Source organism: Molossus molossus, unplaced genomic scaffold (assembly GCF_014108415.1).
Source record: "Molossus molossus isolate mMolMol1 unplaced genomic scaffold, mMolMol1.p scaffold_m16_p_21, whole genome shotgun sequence".
In the NCBI taxonomy this organism is placed as follows: Eukaryota; Metazoa; Chordata; class Mammalia; order Chiroptera; family Molossidae; genus Molossus; species Molossus molossus.
Genome location: NW_023425357.1, coordinates 1,176,603 through 1,199,489, shown reverse-complemented (window position 1 = coordinate 1,199,489; position 22,887 = coordinate 1,176,603). Strand labels below are relative to the sequence as shown.

At 46.0% G+C, this 22,887-nt stretch overlaps 2 protein-coding genes and 1 pseudogene across 4 annotated transcripts; 1 reads left to right on the top strand and 2 right to left on the bottom strand.

The window, feature by feature from the left end:
• Positions 1-511: 511 nt before the first annotated feature.
• LOC118638560 lies at positions 512-646 on the bottom strand (annotated as a pseudogene).
• Positions 647-6,373: 5,727 nt separating this feature from the next.
• LOC118638553 (zinc finger protein 132-like) lies at positions 6,374-13,423 on the top strand. Its single transcript, XM_036274557.1, is given in 5 exon segments — positions 6,374-6,455; positions 8,383-8,430; positions 10,210-10,336; positions 11,518-12,808; positions 12,810-13,423. Coding segments are annotated over 4 exon segments (1,482 nt in total). The 5' UTR covers positions 6,374-6,455; positions 8,383-8,415; the 3' UTR covers positions 12,859-13,423.
• An 851-nt stretch (positions 13,424-14,274) lies between these two features.
• Positions 14,275-21,256, bottom strand: ZNF772 (zinc finger protein 772). 3 transcript variants are annotated; one of them, XM_036274559.1, is made up of 5 exons: positions 21,046-21,256; positions 20,420-20,458; positions 19,008-19,134; positions 18,354-18,473; positions 14,275-17,748 (listed from the first exon to the last, which is right to left on the bottom strand). In XM_036274559.1, the coding sequence occupies exons 2-5, from the start codon at positions 20,450-20,452 to the stop codon at positions 16,616-16,618; spliced, it is 1,413 nt and encodes a 470-aa protein (XP_036130452.1). In that variant the 5' UTR covers positions 20,453-20,458; positions 21,046-21,256; the 3' UTR covers positions 14,275-16,615. The 3 variants fall into 3 exon arrangements, with proteins under 3 accessions (XP_036130452.1, XP_036130453.1, XP_036130451.1); XM_036274560.1 differs by having other exon boundaries at positions 19,008-19,128; XM_036274558.1 differs by having other exon boundaries at positions 20,420-21,256.
• Between the last annotated feature and the right edge of the window lie 1,631 nt (positions 21,257-22,887).

Below are 22,887 nucleotides of genomic sequence, written 5' to 3'. Positions count from 1 at the left end.
TTCCCATAATTAAAATCATTTGAACAAAAAAAAATGGCACTCTGATTAAACTGCATTTTACAGCCTGCAGGGCCCCTTGGACCAGCTTGGTTTTTACTCTAGATTTCACTGTCCTCCCACCAGCTTTTTCCTTCACCAACATGCAAGTTCTTTTTTTTTTTTTTAATTTATTTATTTTTTATTTTATTTTTGTTACAGATGTTTCTCCTTTTTTACCCCATTGACACCCTCCTCCCCATCCCCCCCGCCCCGTCCCTGGCTTTGTTGTCCATGTCCATTGGTTTTGCACACCAACATGCAAGTTCTTTTCCTTCCCTTCCAGCCAGACAGGCAGATGGGAGAGGCAGGTGCGGCCTTGGTTGTCAGTAGTTCTCTGATGTGAAAAGGGGCAGCACAGTCACTTAAACTGATCCAACCTCTTTGCGTCTTACAAAGTTAAACAGCTAAAAGAAGTAAAATAAGAAGGCAGTGCTCGTGGAATGTACACTGCATATTGGCAGTGCATGCCTCATTAGGATTCGCCTGCTTGCTTCTCCTGTTGAGTTGTTTCTTTTGAAGGCAGCGGATTTTTCTCTCATGTTTCTGTCTTCTTCAATTTCGACTTACTGAATTTCTCAATCTCAGCCATATCAGGTTTGTCAGACATGATTGCAGAGGAAGCCAAGTGAGGTGCGCGAACTAGAGGAGTCGGATCTGCTCAGTGACCGCTGCCGAATCGCTTGCCCATTTTTCAATCAGCCTTTTTTGTTGTTATTTAGATACAGTTCTTTTTTTTTTTGGTCTATTGATTTTCTCTAAGTTTTCAACTACAGTTTACATTCAATACCATTCCATACCAATTTCAGATGTACAGCAAAGTGGCCAGAAAACTGCACTCTACAGAGTGGTACCCCTGCTACCCCAAGAACCCACCTGGCCCCACACCCCATCATCTCAACATTATTGACTATATACAATGTAGGAGTTCTTTGATCTCTTCTAGGTGTTAATTCCTTACCAGATACACAATTTGCACATATATTTCCCCCTTCTGAGGGCTGCCTTTTCACTGTTCATTTAGTCCTTTTTCACACAGAAGTTTTAAATCTCAGCATCCAATTATTTTTATTCCCAGTGCCTTTGGTATCATGTCCATTAAATTACTGCTAAATCCAATGTCATGAAACCTTTCCTCCATTTTCTTTTAAGAGTATTATGCGCCCGGCTGGTGTGGCTCAGTGGTTGAGCACTGACCCATGCATCAAGAGGTCATCGGTTCGATTCACAGTTAGGGCACATGCCCAGGTTGTGGGCCAAATCCCTAGTGGGGGGCATGCAGGAGGTGGCCAATAGATGTTCTCTCTCATCAATGTTTCTCTCTCTCTCTCTCTCTCTCTCTCTCTCTCTCTCTCTCTCCCTCCCCCTTTCTCTCTAAAAGCAATAAAGAAAAAAAATTTTTTTTTACAAAAGAGCATTATGCTGTTAGGTATTTAACATTTAAGCCTTTGATACATTTTGAGTTCATTTTTTTATATTGTGGATATCCAGTTTTCCCAACACCATGAGCTGCAATGATTCATTTCCCCTTGAATGGTCTTTGCACCCTTAATAATCTGGGCATGTAGGCAGGAGTTTGTTTCTGGATTCTTTACTTCATTCTTCTATATGTGTGTCTGCCAGTACCACAGCATTTTGATACATTCTTATTTTATTTATTTATTTATTATTATTTTTGGGGGGTACATGCCCCTAGCAGGAACCAAACCCAGGACTTTCTGATCCACAGGCTGATGCTCCAACCACTGAGCCAAACCGGCCAGGGCAATTTTTTTTTATTTTTAAATAGTGGTTTGACCCAGATTTGAAGTGCTGGCAAGTGGATTGTAAGTTCCAGAGCAGCCAGTTAAAGTGCCAGGAGGAATGTGGGAAGCTTCTGGGAACTGTGTTGCCCTTTCACACCTGCCCGGGGCCCCTGCTGGAGTTCTGTCTGCCAGTGTCTGTTATAGGAGCCATCCTGCCCCGTTAGCTGGTGGAGCCACTGTGTGTCACCTTGATGTCTAAATGCTCAGGGAGAACAGATTGCTGTGCTCTCTTGCTTTGTCTGGAGTGTTCAGCAGGCATTTGAACCCTTGTGGCAAGGCCTCATTCCCTCCTCACCCCCGACTGGTTTGGGTGTGAATATGACCCAGCCTTGGACAAGAGCACTTGAGCTGGATTCAGCTGACAGGTTACAGAGGTTTTCTTTCTTTGGGAGCGTCATCATCTCAAAATGCTTGTAATGGGTGTTCTAGTCACCAGGTCCCCTATGCAGAAACTTCCCATTCACCTCACTGGCTTTCATAATAATCAAAGTCTTTTGATTAAGCTGCATGTAGCTTCCTGGGCTTTCATGTACTATGCTGTGGGCATGAACAGAACTGGACTCTGCCAAAAGGAAAGGGGAGCAAGTTTTGTTGGGCCCTCTACTTGGTGAGTTTCAGAGGGAATGGTGAATAAAGAACAGCTCAGTCCAGCTTTGGCTCCATCTGAATTGCTGTTCGAGGCCTGGGAACGTTTACAGGACTTCTGTCCCACTTTTGGTGCCCTGGATGCAAAGATTATTTGTGGTTCTACAGTCAGCCTAAGAATGGGGCAGTTGCCTTGACGATCTTCATTGCATTTGGCAACAGCACTTGTTTGGTCCTTTGTACTCAGAGGATGTCCTGTATTCCTGGTAACGGTGAGGGGTAGCTATCTCCCCTGATCTAACTGGAAGACTGCGTCCTAAAGTGTCCTAAAGTCAAAAGTCATGTAGTTATGTGTCCGTGGATGTACGACAAGGACCCAGGTGGGAGCTGTAGTCTGTACACAAGTTTGTTGATTAGTAGGAAGTGGGGTAGGGGGCTTGCAGTAAACTGAAGTGGATGAGCCCCTCCTAAAGGAGCATCCACCTATGTCCCAGTAACTCTGTGGGACCTGTGAATGTCCTGGAAACTTTGTCACTGCCAGAGCAACTAATCCAGAGTTTTTATGGACTCCTGTGGCCTCCCTGGGCTGTTTCCCTCAACCACAGCTGTATAGGCTGTTATTGGATTCCACTGAAGCAAGGTGATTAACTCCAAAAGAAATAGAATCTATCAGTTTTCTATGAAAAATCATAGAAAGCTGTAAATTATGGCCTGGGATTGGGGGAATTTGATTGTTCTTCTTTTGCCTATTCTGGCATAAAAGCTGTTCAATGCAGGAACCTGAAGTAAGCTAAAGAACTTAAATTTAAGTTCAGTTATGCAAGAAGTAGTTATCATTAAAAATTTATGGAACACTTACCTCCTACACAAGCTTCCACTAAAGCATCTTTTTAGGTATTATTCTTTTTATTTTAATACTTTTCCTAACAGTGCTTTCAGTGTATGTCTGTGTGCTGTGAAAATTCTTAAGGCATTTTTTAAAATCGTGTTTTTTTAAATCCTCACCTGAGTATATTTTTCATTGTTTGTTTTTTTGAAAGAGACATGGATGTGATAGAGAAACATCGATCGGTTGCATCCATGCAGTGCCCCAACCAGGGCCAGGAATTCAACTTGCAACCTAGGTATGGTCTGACCGGGTATTGATGCTGTGAACTTCCAGTGTAAGGGATGACAACCCAACCCACCGAGCCACACCGGCCAGGGCTAATTATTATTATTATTTTTTTAATATTTTTTTTCTTTATTGACTTTAGAGAGAGAGGAAGGCAGAGGGAGAGAGAGATGGAAACATCGATGAGAGAGAACATTGATTGGCCACCTCCTGCATGCTCCCCACTAGGGTTTGGACCCACAACCTGGGCATGTGCCCTGACTGGAAATCGAACTGGCGACCTCTGAGTGCATGGGTCAACACTCAACCACTGAGCCACACCAGCCGGGCTAATTATTTTTATTGTGGTAAAATGCACGTAACATAAAAAGAATCTGACCACACTTCATACCACCACTGCTGATCCCGGTCAGAGCCACCATCCCACTGACATCCTACTCACATTAATTTCAGTACTAGTTTTCTAAATGGTCTCCCAGTTTCTTACAGTTCTCAGCACAATGGTTACAATCATTTACTAACAAAATAGGCAGGGTCTGTTCTGTTCAATTGTTTTTCACAGCTCCCCAATTCACTTAGAGCAAGATGAAAACTCTTCAAAATGGCCTGCCCTGCTATACATGTCTGGTCCCAGAACATCGTCTTTCCACTCTCCTGCTCATTCTGAATTTATGGTCTTTGTTCTGACTTTTTCTCCCTGGAACTAATTCCCCAGAATATCCACAAGGCTCAGATCTAAATGAGGTCTTCCCTTAATAATCTGTTGAAAATGTTTTTCTGTTTGCAAAAATATAACCCTATTTAATAACACCCCTAACTTTTTCTGTTTTGTTTTGACAATTACTCATGGCATGTAAACATCTTACACAATTGACTATTGTCATTAATGTTCACTGCCCATATCCTTTGACTAGAGTGACAGCCTCATGAAGGCAGAGCCCTTTGACTCTGGATCCTGCTGCGTCCCATGCAGCTGTGATGGTGCCTAGAATGCAGTAGGCACGTAATGATTATCTGTTCAGGAGGGAATAAGTATGATGCCACAGATGCCCTGATTTTAGCATCCTGTCTAAGCTATCTGCTCTCTTCTTACATCTCCCTTCAAGGTGGTATTGTTCAGTGTACTCAAAAGTGACTTAAATAATAAATTACAATTTAGAGAGTTATAACCTCCGACCAACCAAGTTCCCTGTGTACCCACTGAAAGGGTTAATAATGTTTTAACAAATTAAACTTTATTCTGACCAGTTATTCTTGCATGTAAACACCTGAGCAGTTTTCTAAAAACCCTGGGACTGACACTAGGAGAACCATGAAGATAAGAGGTTAATGGTGGCCTTGGGAAACTTAGAGGGACCATAAAAAAGAAAGAGGTTAATGACTGCCCTCATCTCTGTAACAAGCTCATCTCATACCCTGCAACAAATCCTTTCCTCCCCTCTGTAGCAGTTCATATCAGCCCTGGCAGCAATTAAGCGGTGCCAAGAGAATGTGTTTTTTTTTAAATGTAGGTTTTTTTTAGTTTCTGTAGTTTGTGTCTATAAAAACCAGAGAACAAAGGCATTTCGATGCTGAGCTCTTTAACAGCGCAGCACGCCTGCACCCAGGTGTGTGCAATAAAGCTATTTGCTCTACACTGGCCTTGCGTTGTGAATGTGATCTCCTGCCGGCTCACACCTTTTATTCTCAGATGTAAGTGCAACATTTCACAAATATTTCTCTGAGATACTCTCAATTCCCCATGCATTATCATGCAATTCCCCGTGCAATTGCAGGTGAAGTTATATTCAAGGAAAGGAGGTCATATCCTCCAATCCTTTATCTCAGCGTTCAGATGTCCCCTTTCCAGGCACCGTGACAACAGTCATCTGTCCAGGCAGAAAATGGCATGAAATCAATCCCTCTTCTTTTCAGATAGGTCTTAACTTGTAAAAATAAATTGGCCCTGGCAGGTTTGGCTCAGCGATTAGAGCATTGGCCTGCGGTCTGAAGAGACCTGGGTTCAGTTCACGCTCGGCCCTGGTTGAGTCGTGTGGGCAGCAACCACTTGATGTATCCCTTTCATGTCGATGTTTCTCTCTCTCTCTCCCTCCCACTCTATCTGAACAAAAATATCAAAAAATGTCCTCAGGTGAGGATAAAAAAATAAAATAAAATAAATTGAATAGTACATATTAAGACATCAAGATACGGCATAAGAAATACGGGTCTGTTTCTAAACTCTGTTTTTTCTGGGACCAGAGACACAGCGCATTGCCCCGCCGGCTTCTGCCCGCTTCCTGTCTTTCGGGCACCGGCCCTGTCTACAGTCTGCTCTCTTGACTCGGATCTAACACAGTGAAATTCACCCAGTCTGATTCTAAAGCTTCAGCCTTGAGGGACTTGAAGCACAGTAAGACAATAGTAATCATTCCCAGCTATGGGTGGGTGTATATTGTGTCCGAGCGACAATATGGTTTGTGTGCCCATTTGGTTTTGGAGATCATATGTCTCTATATTTCTGTGATGCGCGCAGGCCAAATTGCACGGAAACGTGGGTGCGTCCCCTTTAAGAACGGTGAAGTTCCGTCTAGTCCTCAGAGCCTCAGTCACCCCTTCCCAGCGTCCCCCTCTTCCACGCTCCCGCCAGATCCCGGGAGCCCGAGGCGCTGAGAACTACATTACCCGGAAGGCACTGCGCCGCGCGTCGGGGGCACTGGGCCAATGGAGGCCTAGCAGAGACATTTTCGTGGAGGAGAGGAAGGTGTCTGGGCGGGTCTTCCGGTGTTGTCCTCCTGTGACATCGGTGAACTCAGCTCTGTCCAGGATCTCCAGGTTAGGAGCGCTGGGCCGGCCTGGAGGAGTCGGACCCTGAAGACGCTGCGCGGAGGCGGGTCTCCCGCTGGCTCCACCCACAGTCTCCGGGGGCCATTCAGGTAAATGCAGCGTCTGCTGGGCCCTCACCCAGCTCTTCCCAATTCTGCATTAAAAAAAATCCATAGTTTGCCCTCGCCTGCGGACCAAAGAGTTGCGGGTTCGATTCAGGTCAAGGGCAAGTGCCTCGGTTGTGGTTTGATCCCCGGCCCTGGTCAGGGTCCGTTGGGAGGCAACCGGTGGATGTTTCTCTCTCACATCGATGTTCCTCTCTCTTTCTCCCTCTCCCACTCCATCTGAAGGTAAATGGAAAAATATCCTTGCCTGTTTTTGTTGCTGTTGTTTGTTATTCCTCACCCAAGGATATTTCTCCATTGAGTGTTTTAAAAAATTTTTTTCTTTATTGATTTTAGGGAGAGAGAGAGAGAGAAAAATATCGATGAGAGAGAACATCGATTGGCCGCCTCCTGTATGCCCCCCCCAGGGGGGGAATTGGGCCCACAACCTGGCCATGTGCCCTGACCAAGAATGGAACCGGCAAATTCTTAGTGCATGGGTCCACGCTCAACCACTGAGCCACACTGGCGGGGCTCCATTGAGTTTTAGATGGAGGGAGAGAGGGGGAGAAACCAACGTGAGAGAGACACATCGATTGTCTATCTCCTTCCTGCAGGACCCCAACCGTGGTGGGGGCTTCAAACTGCAACCCGGGTACTTGCCCTTGATTACGAATTGAACTTGAGACCCTTAGGGGCACAGGCCAACGCTCTGACTGCTGAGCCAAACTGGCCAGGGCAGTTTCCCCTGTTTTTAATCTTTCTATTAATGGAATCATGTTGCTCAGAATTATGATGTTTTACTTCATTTGAGAAATATATTGTGATTTTACCCACGTTTTTCATGTCTGCCCAATATTCTATGAATATACTTGATGAAGGCTTTTCTTTGTTTATATTTTTGTCTGTGTCTTCTGTATTTGTAAACATTGCTACTGTAGCCTTGATTTCTTCTTTAGATTATTGGATATATTATTTTCAGCTGATAATTTCCATCTCTTTCCATGTTTCCTTCCACTCCTGAAAAATCTGGTGATAATCTATTGGGATTTTCTTTGTAAGTTACAGTTTTTGCCTTGAGAATACTTGTCATTAATTTTTGACAGTTTGAATAAAATGTGTCTTTGAGGTCTTTTTACATTGTTAAAATTCCATGTTCTGGTCTCTTCCTGTATTCTATAAAGTTCTGTTCTTTCCATAGGCTTGGGAAGTTCTCATTAATGCTTTCTCATTGCTCTTGCTAATGGAGTCAGATAGTTCTCATAGAGCACTTTCATTTTTAAAATTCTCAGTTCTCTTTCACCTGGGACACTTTTGGGGTTCTATCTTCAAGATTGCTAATTCTCACTTCCATGTGCTCCTTCTTGTTCTCCTTCCAGTGCCTTCATCTTATCTACTGACTTCTTTAGAACCCAAAAATCTCTCACTTCCATGTGCTCCTTCTTGTTCTCCTTCCAGTGCCTTCATCTTATCTACTGACTTCTTTAGAACCCAAAAATCTGTGTGTGTGTGTGCGCATGCGTGCGCGCGTGTGTTTTTAACTGCAATCTTAAATTCTCTGTCATTCATACCACAGTGTTCATGAAGAGTTGTTTGGTTTCCGGGGCCTTTTCACTTCTTTCTGTGTCCCAGTTACCTTGGTTGTTCACGGTATCTGATTTGTTTCTCTGTGCGCATTTGAGGTAATGATCTCTCTTCTTGCATAGCCTCATGGATGCTACTCAACACACCAAGTAAGACTGACATGGGGGTTTTTCATGAGGGTATTTCTCTGCTAGGCACATGATTTTATGGTATAATTGCATAAATATATTTTACCCTCTTTAACATGCTTTATTTTCCCTTTCACCTAAATATTGTGTTTCAGTCATTCGTCTTTTTTGTTCATATTACTGACAGGAATTAAAGTAACATGGCCCCACCCTTCCCACAGGTTCTCCAGGGCTCGTTTTCAGCAGAAGCAGTCATGGACCCTGCACTGGTGGGTATCAAGTGTCTAGAACTCTTTTGTTGCCTCTCTTTCTACCCTTGGCATCTGGCGACCCTAGAGAAATCCTAAGTTCAAGTTTGGAAGTCCAGGTCAGAGGTTGAGAGATCCCCATTTTGGCACCCAGGGGAATGAGGTGTGAAAGGTCTTAGGTGCAGGGATCAGTAGGTACACATAGTGGAGGTGAGACTAAGATGGGAGTGTTATAGGTCTCCATGTCTGGTGGTCTGAGATGATGGCAGCCACAGAATTTTTGGTGCAAAGAAGAAAAGTGATCTGATTCACATCTTCATACACAAGCCATCAAGAAGGCATTGGTTGGCCCTGGCTGGTTTGGCTCAGCAGTTGGAGCGTCAGCCGGCAGACCAGAGAGTCCTGGGTTCGGTTCCCGCTAAGGGCACATACCAAAAAAAAAAGAAGAAGGCATTGGTTGTGCCTGGACAAAGGAGGTGGGAGAAATATTTGGCATTTGGATTTTTTAAAGTAGGGTTGACCAAATATTAAAATGTGGAAGGTAATAGACAAGTCATAGATGACTGCAAGGGTAGAAAGTTCCATCCACTGAGATGGCGAAGTCAGTGGAAGAAGGACAGCTTTTCAGTAAGAACATTAGGAATTAGGTTTGGTTCACATTGAGTCTCACATGTTTCAGAGTCTCCCAAGTATAGTTGAGAATAGATAGCTGCATGTGAAGATCTAGAGTGCCCAGGAGGGAGGGCTTCAGTGTGGAGACACCCAAGACGTGACATCCAGTGTATGGACCAATGTGAAACTCTGGGTCCGCCGTAGACAGGCATATCCCAGTACTAGCAACACTGCCTTTGGGGACAAGGGAGGAGAGTGTGGGGCCTATACATATCATAAAGACAGACAGAGAAGAGTCGTGGTTGACTCTGGCTGGTTTTGCTCAGCAGTTACAGCATTATCCTGTGCACCGAAGAGTTGTGGGTTTGATTCCTGGTTAAGAGCATGTACCTGGGTTGTAGGTTTGATCCCAGGCCCCTGTCAGGGTCGTGTGGGAGGAAACCAATTGATGTCTCTCTCTCAAATCGATGTTTCTCCCCTCCCCCCACCTCCCTTCCATTCTATCAAAAAATCAATGGGAAAATATCCTCGGGTGGGGATTAACAACAAAAAAAGGAGTCGTGGTTGCTCCTCAGTAGGAAGATATGGGGAGGGGAAAATCCAGCAGGTGGCCCAGGTTTTCATAGGGGAATGGAGATGATAATGAAGTTGAACTGGCGCTTCTAAACCCTCCTAAGCCTGGTGGCTCTTGTGAGGTGAGCTTGTGGGATGTGCTTTTAGAACATCAGACTAGTTTATCTCAGGTGTGTCAAGCAGGCACAGATTTTGAATGGTGTTACATGGATAGAGACTGTAACTGCTGAAAAGACAGTGTGCAACCTAGAAGCAGATGACCAGGGATATGTGGATCTGCACATGGTTCTGGGGGATTACCCCCTTGTTAGTAAGACTGGAGAAACTGGAGGTTTGGGGTAAAGGGGATCCTATGACACTTTCTAGATGCCCTATACAGAACGGTATGTGAGGTGGAGATTAGATGTATGCTGGAGATCTAGTGTGTGAACTAATTGTCCCAGGGCCCTGGTACTAGGAGGTTAAGACAGAAGGGGACTCCAGGCTTTTGTCTTCTGGGTCTGTCTGTTACCTGCTGCTACAGGTTGGATCCAGTGATGAAGGATTGAATGTGGGTAGTTATGGGGTCCTGGGGAAAAGATGCTACTTATGGACATAACTGTCCCCTCATCACAGGGCTCTGTGACCTTCGAGGACGTGGCTGTGTACTTTTCCCAGGAGGAATGGAGACTTCTCGATGAAGCCCAGAGATGCCTATACCGTGATGTAATGCTGGAGGTCTGTGCACTTGTTGCATCGTTGGGTAAGGCCCTTATCCCCTTGCTCCATACTGGCTCTGCCTTTCCCATTTTCCCCCCAAAGGCAGCTCTGTTCTTTTCACAGCTGGGCAGTGTCCTGGTCAGTACCTTGTCATAGGTTCTAAGGCTGGTCATGTACACTGCCTCCTCCTTTTTCAGGGAAAGTGTGTGGGTCAGGAGACTTGGGGTTAGTCCCACAGATCCCCTCTGCCTCAGTCACTCCCTGCTCCAGGTTCTTCCCCCTTTTAGCTGACATTTTCTAGGGCCTTAGCATACCAGGACTTACAGGGACCCAACATGATCACTATTTGGGGGCGGAGAGGGGGCACTTGGCTGTTTCTGTGGGACTCTCTTCAGAGATCCAAATGTGATTTTCTTCCTGAGGTTTTTGGGTTAGGGTTGCCCTGGGTCAGTGCTCACTACTCACCTGTCCTGTTTTTTCCGTAGGACTTGTATCTTCTAGGTCCCACATTGTCCGAGTGGAGCTGGGAAAACCCTGGGTACAGGACAGAGTGGACGTGACTTTAGGCACAAGAGGGACTCAGATTGGGCCTGGGTCTGATGGTTGGCATCAGGGAGAACGTGATATTATTGCTGGGTTCAGCTCCTATCACAGACACGCCCTGTGTGCCCAAGACTGTTTTGGAGACAAGACTGGTGGCTGTCTGTATACCTCTTTTCTCTTAACTCCCCATCCTTGACACTTGAGCACCTGTCATTTCTACTCGGACTTCTGACCCAGATTACCCCTCACCTCTCATCCTCCACTCTACTGCGCCCTCTCTGTGCTCTCCAGTATTGGCCTACACTTAATGTTTCATGGGGTCTGCACCTGTCCCTGAAATCACCCTTGCGCACCAGCTACTCAGTGGCACTTGGATTTCCTGGGCCTGGTCACCCTTCCCCATAGCACACGTGTCACCAGCATCAGTGGCTGTCATGAAAAGTGTTCACAGAGGAGTGAATTGTGGACCTGCCTCCTTTTGTTTTTTGCCTGATAAGCCCCCTGTTTTGTCATTTTTAGAGGCCTGGTACTGCACAGAGCCATTCCTTAGCCTGTGCCCAGCTGCATTGTTTGGTAAATCCCATAGACTTATTCACTGGTTGTCAAGATACACATTGTGATGGGGCTGCCTCCTCTTAATCCACACTGACAGGAAGTTCACTAGTGTGTCTCTGCTTTCAGGTTGGAATGAAGCAGAGGATGAAGATGCAACATTTGAGCAGAATGTTCCTGAAATGTCACAGCAAAATACTCCAAAGGCAGATTTGTACACCCAGGAGGCTGATCCCTGGGAGATGTGTGGCCTGGCCCTAGAAGGTGATTCACACCTAACTGACAACCTGGGAAAAACCCCTGAGCAGGAACTGTCTGGGACCTCTGGGAAATGTCACCAGATCCAGCACAGTAGTGAGAAACTTTTCAGAAGGCAGACAGACAAGGACTCTTGTATGAAGAGCTGCATAGTCCACACCTCAGAGAAACCATTCATGTGCTGGGAGGCTGGGAAGGGCTCCCCCACTAACTCAGGCCTTCACCAGCTCTCTCAGAGCAAGTGTGCAGAGGCCTATCACACTGGAAAAAAACACTACACATGCAGTGACTGTGGGAAAGCCTTCTGCCGAAAATACAGACTTGCTCAGCACCAGAGAGTCCACACCGGAGAGAGGCCCTACGAGTGCAGCGAATGTGGGAAAGCCTTCAGCTACAAACACATACTTGTTCAGCATCAGCGAATCCATACTGGAGAAAGGCCTTACAAGTGCAGTGAGTGTGGGAAAACCTTTAGCAACAAACCTACACTTGTCCGGCACCAGCGAATTCACACAGGAGAACGGCCATATAAGTGCAGCGATTGTGGGAAATTTTTTAGCCAAAGCTCCAGCCTTAGTGAGCATCAGAGAATTCACACTGGATCACGACCTTATAAATGCAGTGAATGTGGAAAATTCTTTACCTCCAACTCCAACCTGATAAAACACCAGAGAGTTCACACAGGAACAAGGCCTTACGAGTGCAGTGAATGTGGGAAATTTTTTAACCAGAGCCCCAGCCTCATTAAACATCAGAGAATTCACACAGGTGAAAGGCCCTATGAGTGTATTGAGTGTGGTAAGTTGTTCAGCCAAAGCTCTACTCTCATTAAGCACCAGAGAGTTCACACAGGAGCAAGGCCTTACAAGTGTAGGGACTGTGGGAAGCATTTTAGTCAAAGCTTTGGCCTCACTCAGCACCAGAGACTTCACATGGGAGAAAGAACCTACAAGTGCAGTGAATGCGGAGAATTCTTTAGTCAAAGCACCCAACTTTTCCAGCACCGTCAAGTTCACATCAGAGATGGGCCTAAGGAGTGCAGCAAATGTGGAAAGGTCTTCATTCAAGGATCTGGTCTGGACGACCACCAGAAACTTCACGTCCCAGACAGACCTTTTGACAGCTGCAAATGTGGGAAAGCCTTCAGCCAGAGGTCTAACTTGACATCAGAAAATTCACAGTGGAGAAAGGCCTCAGCATGAGATGGAATAGCAGGGAATTTTTTAAGAGACAGAAGGGAGAGAAATGATCAGTTGTCTCAACTGGGAATTGAACTGATAACCCTTCAACATGGGACTGTGGTCAACCAACTGAGCCACACCAGCCACGCTATTTACTATACTTTTAAGGCTTATTGCCTGAGGAGAAACTTTGCCCAAGATATTGCTGTTATTGGAGACACTGAGAAGACATTGATGCAATTCTGGAAGGATTACAACATCTTTGAGTGTATCTAGAACTTTACTTGGGCTTGGGATGATGTCACCAAGGAGTATATGAATGGCATCTGGAAGAGACACTTAAGAGGTTCCTCTGTGACTCCAAAGGCTTTGCTAAGGATGAGGAGGTTGCAGAAATAAACAGGGCTGTGGGCTAAGGATGAGGAGGTTGCAGAAATAAACAGGGCTGTGGTTGAGATGGCAAACTTTAACCAGGGTGTGGATGAAGATGACTGACATTGGGGAGCTCCTAGATATGGTTCCTGAGGAATCAAATGCTGAGGAGTTGGGGGAGCTCCTAGATGTGGTTCCTGAGGAATCAAATGATGAGGAGTTGGAAGTGGAATATGAATGCAGAACTGAAGAGGAGTCAAGAGAAAAGGAAACAGAAGACAAAGCGCGCCCCCCCCCCCCCATCAGTGAAGGGTTTAGTAGGTTTTGCAGACCTCAACAAGCTCCTTATAAAGTTTGAAAACATGGACCTCAACATGGAAAGTTTTTAATAGAACATTTATGGTGCATTATCTGCTTACAAGTAAATCTATGATGGAAAAAGAAACAAACCAAACACCATGGACATATTTCTGAAAGAGTGACACCTCAAGATAAGCTTCAGGGAGATCCTTGAGGTGTTTCAGATGAAGGCATTGTTATCATTAAATGACAGCTCCACGGGTGTTATTGCCTCTGAAGGCCTTTCAGTGGGACAGGATGTGAAGGTAGAAGACGGTGATATTGATGCTCCTGGCCTTGTGTAGGCCTAAGGTGTGTGTGTCTGTGTCTTAGTTTTCCTTTTTTTTTTCTTTGTTGATTTTAGAAAGGGAGAGGGAGAAAGAGATAGAAACATCCATGAAAGACAACATCGATTGGCCGCCTCCTGCATGCCCCCACTGGGGATTTGGCCCACAACCTGGGCATGTGCCCCAACTGGAAATTGAATCGGTGACTTCCTGGTGCATGGGTTGACGCTCAACCACCAAGCCACACCAGCTGGGCTGTGTCTTAGTTTTCAACAACAACAACAAAACCTTTAAAATGTTAAAAAAAAAAAAAAAAAAAGTAAATAGATAAAAAGCTTATAGAACAAGGATATAAAGAAAATATTTTGGTATAGCTGTACAATATGTGTTTTAAGCTACATGTTATAAGAGACTTTTTTAAAAAATTAGGTGTAAAAAGTAAAGTGAGCCAAGGTTAATTTATTATTGAAGAAATTAAAGGACTTAAAAATAAACTTTGTGTAGCTTAAGCGTACAGTGTTATCAAGTCTACAGCCATGTACAATAATGTCCTGGGCTTTCACATCACTCACAACTCAACGACTCACCCAAAGCAACTTCTGCCCTGCAAGCTCCATTCATGGTAAGTGCCCTGTGTGGTGCACCATTTTTTATGCCATATTTTTACTATACCTTTTCTGTGTTTAGATACATTAACACATTTATATTTACCATTGTTACAATTTTCTACAGTACTCAGTACAGTAACATGCTTACAGGCTTATAGCCTAGGAGCAATAGGCTATACCATACAGCCTGGATGTGTAGTTGGCTAGACAATCTAGGTTTGTTTTGTTTTTGGACCACCTAGGTTTGTGTAAGTGTCTCTGTGATGTTCACACAATGACAAAATCGCCTAATGACACATTTCTCAGAATGTGCCCCACAGTTAAGAGGTGCATGCATGACTGTAAAATCCAACAATACATAAAAGTAATGCATTATGACCAAGTCAGGTATGCCCCATAAATGCAAGGTTCAACTTTTGAAAATCAATGTAATTGATTATTAAAAGACTAAAAAGGTAAGGAAAATTAAAAACAACTCTGTGGTCACTGGTGTCCAAGAAATGCCCTCACAAATCCCTACCTCCTCATTGTTGTGGAGTGTACTTCTACCTTGTAGCACAATTAGTGTCACCCATAGACCATATCATAAATGATGACACCACTTTCAGGTTAAGATTATAATACTGTGGCTTCATTACTGTGTGTTTTCCTGGATCACTTGCTTTGGGACTATTTCCCTTAAGTGGAGTGCTTTTAGCAAAGATATGGGTAAAAAGGAGTGAACTACTGATACATAAAACATTCATAAACCACAAAATTATTATGCAGAGTCAAAAAAGCCAGACATATTATTAAACTAGTCCATTTATACCATATATAAAGTTCTAGAAAATGCAAAGATATCTAGTGACAGAAAACAAGTGGTTGCCTGGGAATGCGTAAGGGGAAGAGGGATTATAAATGAAGTTAGGAAACTTGATTTCACAGGTGCAAACCTATTGTAACTTATCAAATTGTATACTATAAATGTGTGAAGTTTATTGCAAAAAATGTTCTGATAGTGATATAACCATAAAAGACAAAATATGGGAGTCCTTAGGATTTCTATAAGTCCTCATACCTAAAGCCATGAAAAATGTTTGTGGATATATCTTTAGAAGCATCACATTCTGTCATTTGCTGCAGTCTCCCAACTCCCTACTAGTCAGTGTCTGTACCAGTTACGACTTCGACCTGGCCCTTTTAGGGGACAGTGACATCTACCTACTGAATAGATTTCAGGGATGTTGGCAGGCCCCAGGGGATTAAGTTCTTCTAAGGAGGGCTTGAAAATAAGAAATATCCACTGGGAACAAGGGACCCAATTCAGGCTGTTCCCAGACACACCAGAAGTTGTTACAACAAATGCCCAGTGCTTAGGTTCTCACAGATAATCTTCGCACACAGGCCACAAGATCAGGCCCATAAAGATCAGTGTTCTTCCTCAGGAGGCTTTGAGCAGCAATGCATGTTAAGCTGAAACAAGAATAAGAGCTGTTGTTTGTTGTTCTGCTCACAGCACTGACACCACACTTGGGTGTCTCACAAAAGCTGTCCATCTCTTCATGCTGGCAGAGCCCACTTCTGTCCTCGAGCCAGCTTACATTGAACAGAACCCCTAAGATTAAAAGTGGTTTAAAAACTAAGGCATTTGTTGTGAAACAAGAATATTGGGGCAGGCAATTCCCAAGTTCGGTGACTTGGAGGCTGGACATATCCAGGACAAACAAGTGCCACTTGAGACCAACAAAGTCCACAAAAACTGGAAACCTACTCTGTAAGTGGCCAGCAAAACAAAACTTGCATCCTCCTGGCTGAAACCAGCTGAGGGGGAGCAAGAGACAGCAAGAAATGGGGACCAATGGGCTCAGGATACTGAAGATTCCCTGCAGAGAAGGGAGGAGCAGCACAGACCTGCCTAATAGAGCATGTTGAGCTGACGTTTGTACAACATGGGACCCTGTCATTGCATAGATGGATGGCTTCTCTCAGAGACAGACAGTGAAAGGATTCTGTCAGAGGTCCTAGGCAGGTGACAAAGTGCAACATTACTTCAGAAAAGCTTTCCATGCAGTGGCCCTCAAATGGATGTTCAGAGGAATGGGATTCAAATTCTAGCTGATGGCTACTCTCGAAGGCGGCTCACAGAGCTTCTCTGGCGTCAGCCATTGGTGAACACAGAGATGGCATATTCCCTGATACCCTATGGCCTTTCTCCAGTGTGAACTTTCCAATGTCGTATAAGGGAAGCCCTTTGCCTGAAAGCCTTCCCACATTCACTGCACTTATAGGGCCTTTCTCCAGTGTGGATTCTATGGTGCTGAATAAGCACATGTTTGTGGCTAAAGGCTTTCCCACACTCGCTGCACACGAAAGGCTTTTCACCATTGTGGACCCTCTGGTGTGCAATAAGGTCAGAGCTTTGGCTAAAGAATTTCCCACAGGCAATGCACTCATAAGGCCTTGCCCCGGTATGAACACTCCAATGTTTAATGAGTCTGTATTTATGACCAAAGTATTTCCCACATTCACTGCACTCATAAGGCCTTTCTCCAGTGTGGACGCTCTCATGCTGAACAAGTGTGGATTTGTGGCTGTAGGCTTTCCCACATTCACTGCATTTGTAAGGCCTTGCTCCAGTGTGAACTCTTTGGTGTACAATAAGGTTGGAGCTGTGATTAAAAACTTTCCCACAGATGCCACACTCATACGGCATTTCTCCAGTGTGAATTCGCTGGTGCTGAGCAAGTATGGGTTTGCGGCTGAAGGTTTTCCCACATTCGCTGCACTCATACGGCCTCTCTCCAGTGTGGACTCTCTGGTGCTGGACAAGTGAGTCTTTGCGGCTGAAGGTTTTCCCACATTCATGGCACTCAAAATGCCTTTGTCCACTGTGAAAGACCTCTGCACACTTGGTGTCACTGTGTGGCTTCCACTTACTGTGAGGAGCATGGTGCTGGAAACTGCCTGAGCTACTTGAGAAATCCTTACAAGCCTCCCCAGTTGTAAAGGGCATATCCAATGGCTGGACAGGACAGTTGTTCACAAGAAAGGCTCGGCCCTCATCTCTTCTGAAAGGTTTCTCTTCACTACACTGTTTCTGGTGGTGAAGGTTTGCACTGAAGGAAAATTGTTTTGCACATGGTTTCTGCTCAGGGTGAGTTTCTTGGTGTTCAGCCAAGTGCAAAATGTCTTTCAAAACCGGGCCACGTGTCTCACAGGGGTAGGCTTTCTGGGTAGAAAGGCCTGCCTTAGGAGTCCCGACCTGTGACACTCCTTCTGTAGTAACCCTCTGTTTAAAAGGTATCTCCTCATCCTCCATTCCCTGCCAAGAACCTGAAAGCAGACAAATGCTGGTGAAGTTCACAATGGCACTGGTAGAAAGGGCAGTCTCATTATAAATATATGTCTAACAGAACTAAGAGCAAGATCATAGCTCAAAATGAGTAAAGGGCTGCCATGCAGCAGTTGGCATCTAAAGGTCATAGAAGGGAAGGGGCCTTGACTGGGGGAGGACACAAATGAGGGACACAGCTCAGGAAAGCCAGCTCTCCAGTGAAGTCATGCACAAACAGATTTCAGTAAGCCACTGGCTGCTGGGAACAGGTGAGAATGCAGAAGGCTGTGTTCCCCCAAAGACGTACAACTAAATCACTAAGGACGATTTGAGGTCTGTGCACATCTGACACATTAAGTACAGGCCAAAGCTGGAGAGCAATGCAGAGGGAACAGTGGAGAGGAACAGATGAGATGTGGAGGCAGAGGAGGGGACAGACAGAGGCCAAAGGGCAGAACACAAAAGGCAAGTGCATAAACGGGAAAGTAAAGACAGAAATGAAATGTGACCAGTGGCCTTGGCAATAAAACAACTGTTGGCACAGAGGTTAGAGAATGACTGGGACCCAGCCCTGACATGACACCTTCCCCTAGCTCCCACTCACCAGGGCCACACCCACTCTGAGTTTCTCTGGTCCTGGCTGGAGTCATGTGTGTCCAGGCTGATACCCAGTGTTTGCTGCCCAGCTCCAGTGGGTCCACCTCACAAGACATAGATGTATATCCTAAGGGACAGATAGGACTGGTAAACGGGCTGCACTGTTCTGCATGATCCACTATTCAAAGAAAAGAAATGAATGTTATAAAATTAATGTCAAAGTAGGGTCTTTACAGGAATAGCCCAGTGGTCTCAGCAAGTAGATCTCGACCATATTGGTACCTGCAATTTCTGACACAGGCAGGCCATCAGAAATGTCAGCTAGAGGAATAGGGCAGAACCTGGGTACAGGGGTGCCATGGATCTGGACAGAGGTACCCAGTCAAGGCAAGGACAAGATGGATATGATCCCTTGGGTGCCTGTAAGATCCCAAATCCTGGGATAGCCATGCAAGCCTTCAAGGCAGCAGGTGTTGGGACTGCTCAGGAGTCAGAGGCGGCAGTGAACACAGCTCATGCCTGGCATCCACGGCACCTACTCCAGGGAACTGGGGAGAGTAGTAGTGCACATGGCTATGACACAGGAAGGGCCAGGATCCCCCTGGAAAAAGGGAGGGGCAGAGACCAATCCAAGAGTCGAGGGTGGGTGTGAGGACCTTACCCAGTGAGGCCATAAGTGCAAAATTCTCCAGCATCACATCACGGTACAGGAGCCTCTGAGTGTCATCAAGGAGTCCCCACTCCTCCTGAGAGAAGTACACGAACACATCCTCAAAGTTCACCTGCACCTGCCACAATGGGGAGAGCCCAGTCCATGAGCAGCCTCTCTCCCAAAGATGTCCCCAGGTTCCTTCCTACCTAACTCAACTCAGAGGAAATACTATAACTGGGTGCCACAGGGTCTGCTCTCTCCTGGTCCCTTTGGTCATGGTGTTCACCCACAGCAAAGTGGGCATAAAGGTAACATCTAAGCTCTGGGCCTGGTATGTAGTCCTGCTCAACACCTACCACAGCAGCCAATTCTCCTGAGGTTGCTAAGATTGTGCTTACCAGACAACCAAAGCTGAGCTCACCTTTCTCCCTTAAGCCACTGATTATCAGGGCTCAGTGGCCATCAGTTCATACCCTTCTATTTGCATGACTCTTGGATCCCTCTGTCTCACAAGCCTGGTCCCAGCCAGTCATTAGCCTCTGTCATCACCTTCCTGGCTCACTGACTGCATTGCCGTTGTGAGGTGTAGACTGTCTGTTCTAAACCTGTCTCTATGCCATGTCTACCTGTTGGACATCTCCATCCTGACCTCTCCACAGAACTCCCATCCTGTGTCCAGGAGCTCACTCAACACCTCCATGCAGTGTTCTCTGGAACTCCTCAGCCCCTTCACGTGGTCACAGATAAACTGATATCAACAGTGAGTTACTTCTAAACTGACTTGCCCATCTCAGATGATGGAGCATCTACCCTGCCAGATGATAAGACCTAAAACCTGGGGGTTAACTCTCTCTTTCTCTCACATCAGAAACTCTGACCCAATCACTTCTCCCATCTACACAGCAACCCCTCTGGCCCATCCATTATTACCACTCACCTAGAATATTAAAGCAGCCTCCTCCCTGGTCTGTACCATAACTTCCTCAACCTTCACCCCACAAAGTCTGTTCTCCACTTGGCATCCAAAGGGAGCTCGTTAAAACTTGGATCAGATCACCTCCCTGCTCTGCTTCACACCTGCCATGCTATACCACCCTCAGAACAGAGGCCTAACTCCTGCCCACCTGCTCGATTCCCACTAGACATGGTGGAAACCTGTAATTTCTTGAGAACTCCCATCTCAGCCTCACCTCCAAGTATTTACACCTTCCGCACCTTATTCCAGTGGTTATCAGAAACGGGAACCCTTCCATACAACCCCAAGCCCGGACTCAGAACCCTGGGCTTGGGCTTTCTCCAGGGTCTTCAAACTCAAGAGCTGGGAGAGCACAAGTAAAGTGTTCTATGACATCACAATCCTGGACACCACGTGGGTGGGGGTGTGGATGGGGTCGATGAGCACACAGGCATCCTCCCCTCACCTGTATGGGGTCCATAATTACATCCGAGTTCATGGGAACCTGTAGAATGAGGGAGATTGTGAGAGACAGGCAACCACGAAGGAGCATCAAGGCCTCATGCCTGTCCCCTATGCCTGCCCTACCACTAAGCCCCAGAGCTGTCTACCCTCTGCTCAGTCCTCAGGATCACCCAAAGGCCATTACCTCAGACGAGGTGTCTTCCTTCCTGTGCCTCACTCTCCTCATCACCTCCCCACCCCGCCCTCCAAGTCTGTTGCCTTGAGCAGCCTATGGAATACTTGTAAAACCCTCAGATCGTGTCCCTCTGTTCAGAACCTTCCGTGGTCCCCAGCACCGAGAATGAAGGCAGAGCTGCTCAAGCTGATGTTCCAGACGTAACAACTGCTCACACTCGGGGCCCGGCGGACACCAAAGGCTCAGGCTCCCCGAAAGCTCCAGCTTTGTCGCGCTCCGGGCCTTTGCACCTGCCGGCCCCTCTGCCTGTCCGTCCTTCCGGCCCATCAAACTGGTTGTCAGAAGTGGGGCCCCACCACGAGCGCCCCCACGATCCGCACTGGGCAGCCCTCATTCGAGGCTCCAGGACTCAGGAACGAAGATCGGGGAGGATACGGGGGCGCAGCACCCACCTGCGCCGGGTCCACCAGTGCGGCCTCCGCCTTCGGAACCTGGGGACCGGGGGAGGCGGGGGACGAGAGGGAATAATTGGCGGGAGACAAGCGCGAGGACAGCCGGGGGACACGGGAGGCGCCGCAGCCGAGTCTCAGGCCTGTCTCTGCTCAGGGGAAAAGCCTCTCCCCTCGTGTCACCTCGGGTCTGACACTGCGTCCCGCTGACTGACGAGGTGAACAAATCGAAAAGCAAACAAAATGTCCGCCCAAGAAAAAAACGGGAAGTCCCGCCCCGACGTCTTCCGCACGGACGGAAACGCCCCTCTCCTAGGCCTTCATTGGTCCAGCGCCGCCGAGGCTTCCGGGTAATGTAGTTCCCACAGCACCAACCAAGGAGATGCACATTCGGCGCCACCTCTTGGGCAAAGGCCGAATCACAGAGCTAGCAGCGCCTCCAGAGGGGGAATTAAGCAGAATCTCTTTTCCTTTTAAAGGAACCGACCTCATATTTCCAAGAAGTGTACTGTAGTCTGTAACTTATCACAGAAATGCTTAGAAGCATTCTGTTTCAGGCTTCTCTATGAAGAGAATGCTCACACAAATATAGAATCAAATGGACTCACTATACGCTAATGTCACTCAGACCCCTATAGCTGGAAGGTAAAAAATATTATGTCGTCATCAAGTGAACACATGTAGCCTAAAGCTCTAGAGTTAGTCTTGTGAGCCTCCCCATTTTGGGTCAGGAACAAGACAGAGACGAATCCAGACACAGACACGATGTGGAAAATGGATTGGGGATGTTGGGTGCCACTGAAGTCCGTGGACAATGCTTGTGTCTCTGGTTATCTCCGAAAACATTTCTTCTGCCTGTATACTGATTGTGTCAAACCTAGGGAATAACACTCTTTTTACAAGTCATTTCTTACTCCATATACAGGGATGTATACAATTCCCTTTTAGCTATCTTATAAATATCTGAAAAGTAGGGCAATTTGCCAAATGTATTTGGCAATTAGGAGGGCAAAAACAATTTCTGTACAGGAGAATTAACTACCAAATGAAATTTCTATACACAGTATAAATGTCTTTAAAAAATGTGACATAAGACTATTTGAGGCCAAAAATTATTAATGTGGTGAACATAAAAGCCACAGGAAATAAAATTCTAAAATAATATTTAGGTCCAAAGAAGAATGAACCCAGATGAAAGGTCTACAATGAGATAAGGAATGAGGATTAAGAGAGGTGCATCTTTTGATTAAAATAACTGCTCATTAGCTGTGAAAAACATGAATAGATCTCCTTATGGAGTTAAAATGGTGGAATTCCCATGCACAACCTCAAAACATATAAATGAGAGGGGAGGCTGATTGCTTAATGTGCTAAAGACCTTATACTTCCAGGTAAGTGACATGAGGACCAGGGATGTGTCTTGCCTTTTCACTGTCCCAGAAACATTAGCCTTCAATGGTATTTATCCTCTAAATATGTGTTTTCTGGGCACCAACCAAGAATCAGAACAGGAAAAGTCCCATTAGCTCACAGATACAGGAGAGTTGAGGCAGGTAATTGCCATTGCCTAAGGCTTGCCCCATCATCCCAACAATCCACATATCCTGTCACTTCTGTTTTCAACACCTCCAAATCTACTCCCTTTGGCTGGTCTACATGCAACACACGTCTGGACTACCCAAGAGCCTCTGTCCTGACTCCAACATCAATTCTTGCTCTGCCTCATCTCATTGTCTATACATCAGGCAGGTGATTTCGAAACAAACAAATCAAGTTCTTTTTGGCCTATTTGGGTGGATCAGAAAGACATTGGTGGCCAGAGGGGCAAGGACCTCAGCCTTCCTG

What these genes read in the sequence shown, in the direction of transcription:
- ZNF772 (XM_036274558.1), bottom strand. Translation starts at nt 20,506, where the DNA reads ATGCTCCTTCGTGGTTGCCTGTCTCTCACAATCTCCCTCATTCTACAG. An exon ending in TAATTATGGACCCCATACAG is followed by an intron (nt 19,135 to 20,419) that starts GTGAGGGGAGGA and finishes CCATTGTGGCAG; the next exon opens with GTGCAGGTGAACTTTGAGGA. An exon ending in TCAGAGTGGGTGTGGCCCTG is followed by an intron (nt 17,749 to 18,353) that starts GTGAGTGGGAGC and finishes GTCTGCTTTCAG; the next exon opens with GTTCTTGGCAGGGAATGGAG.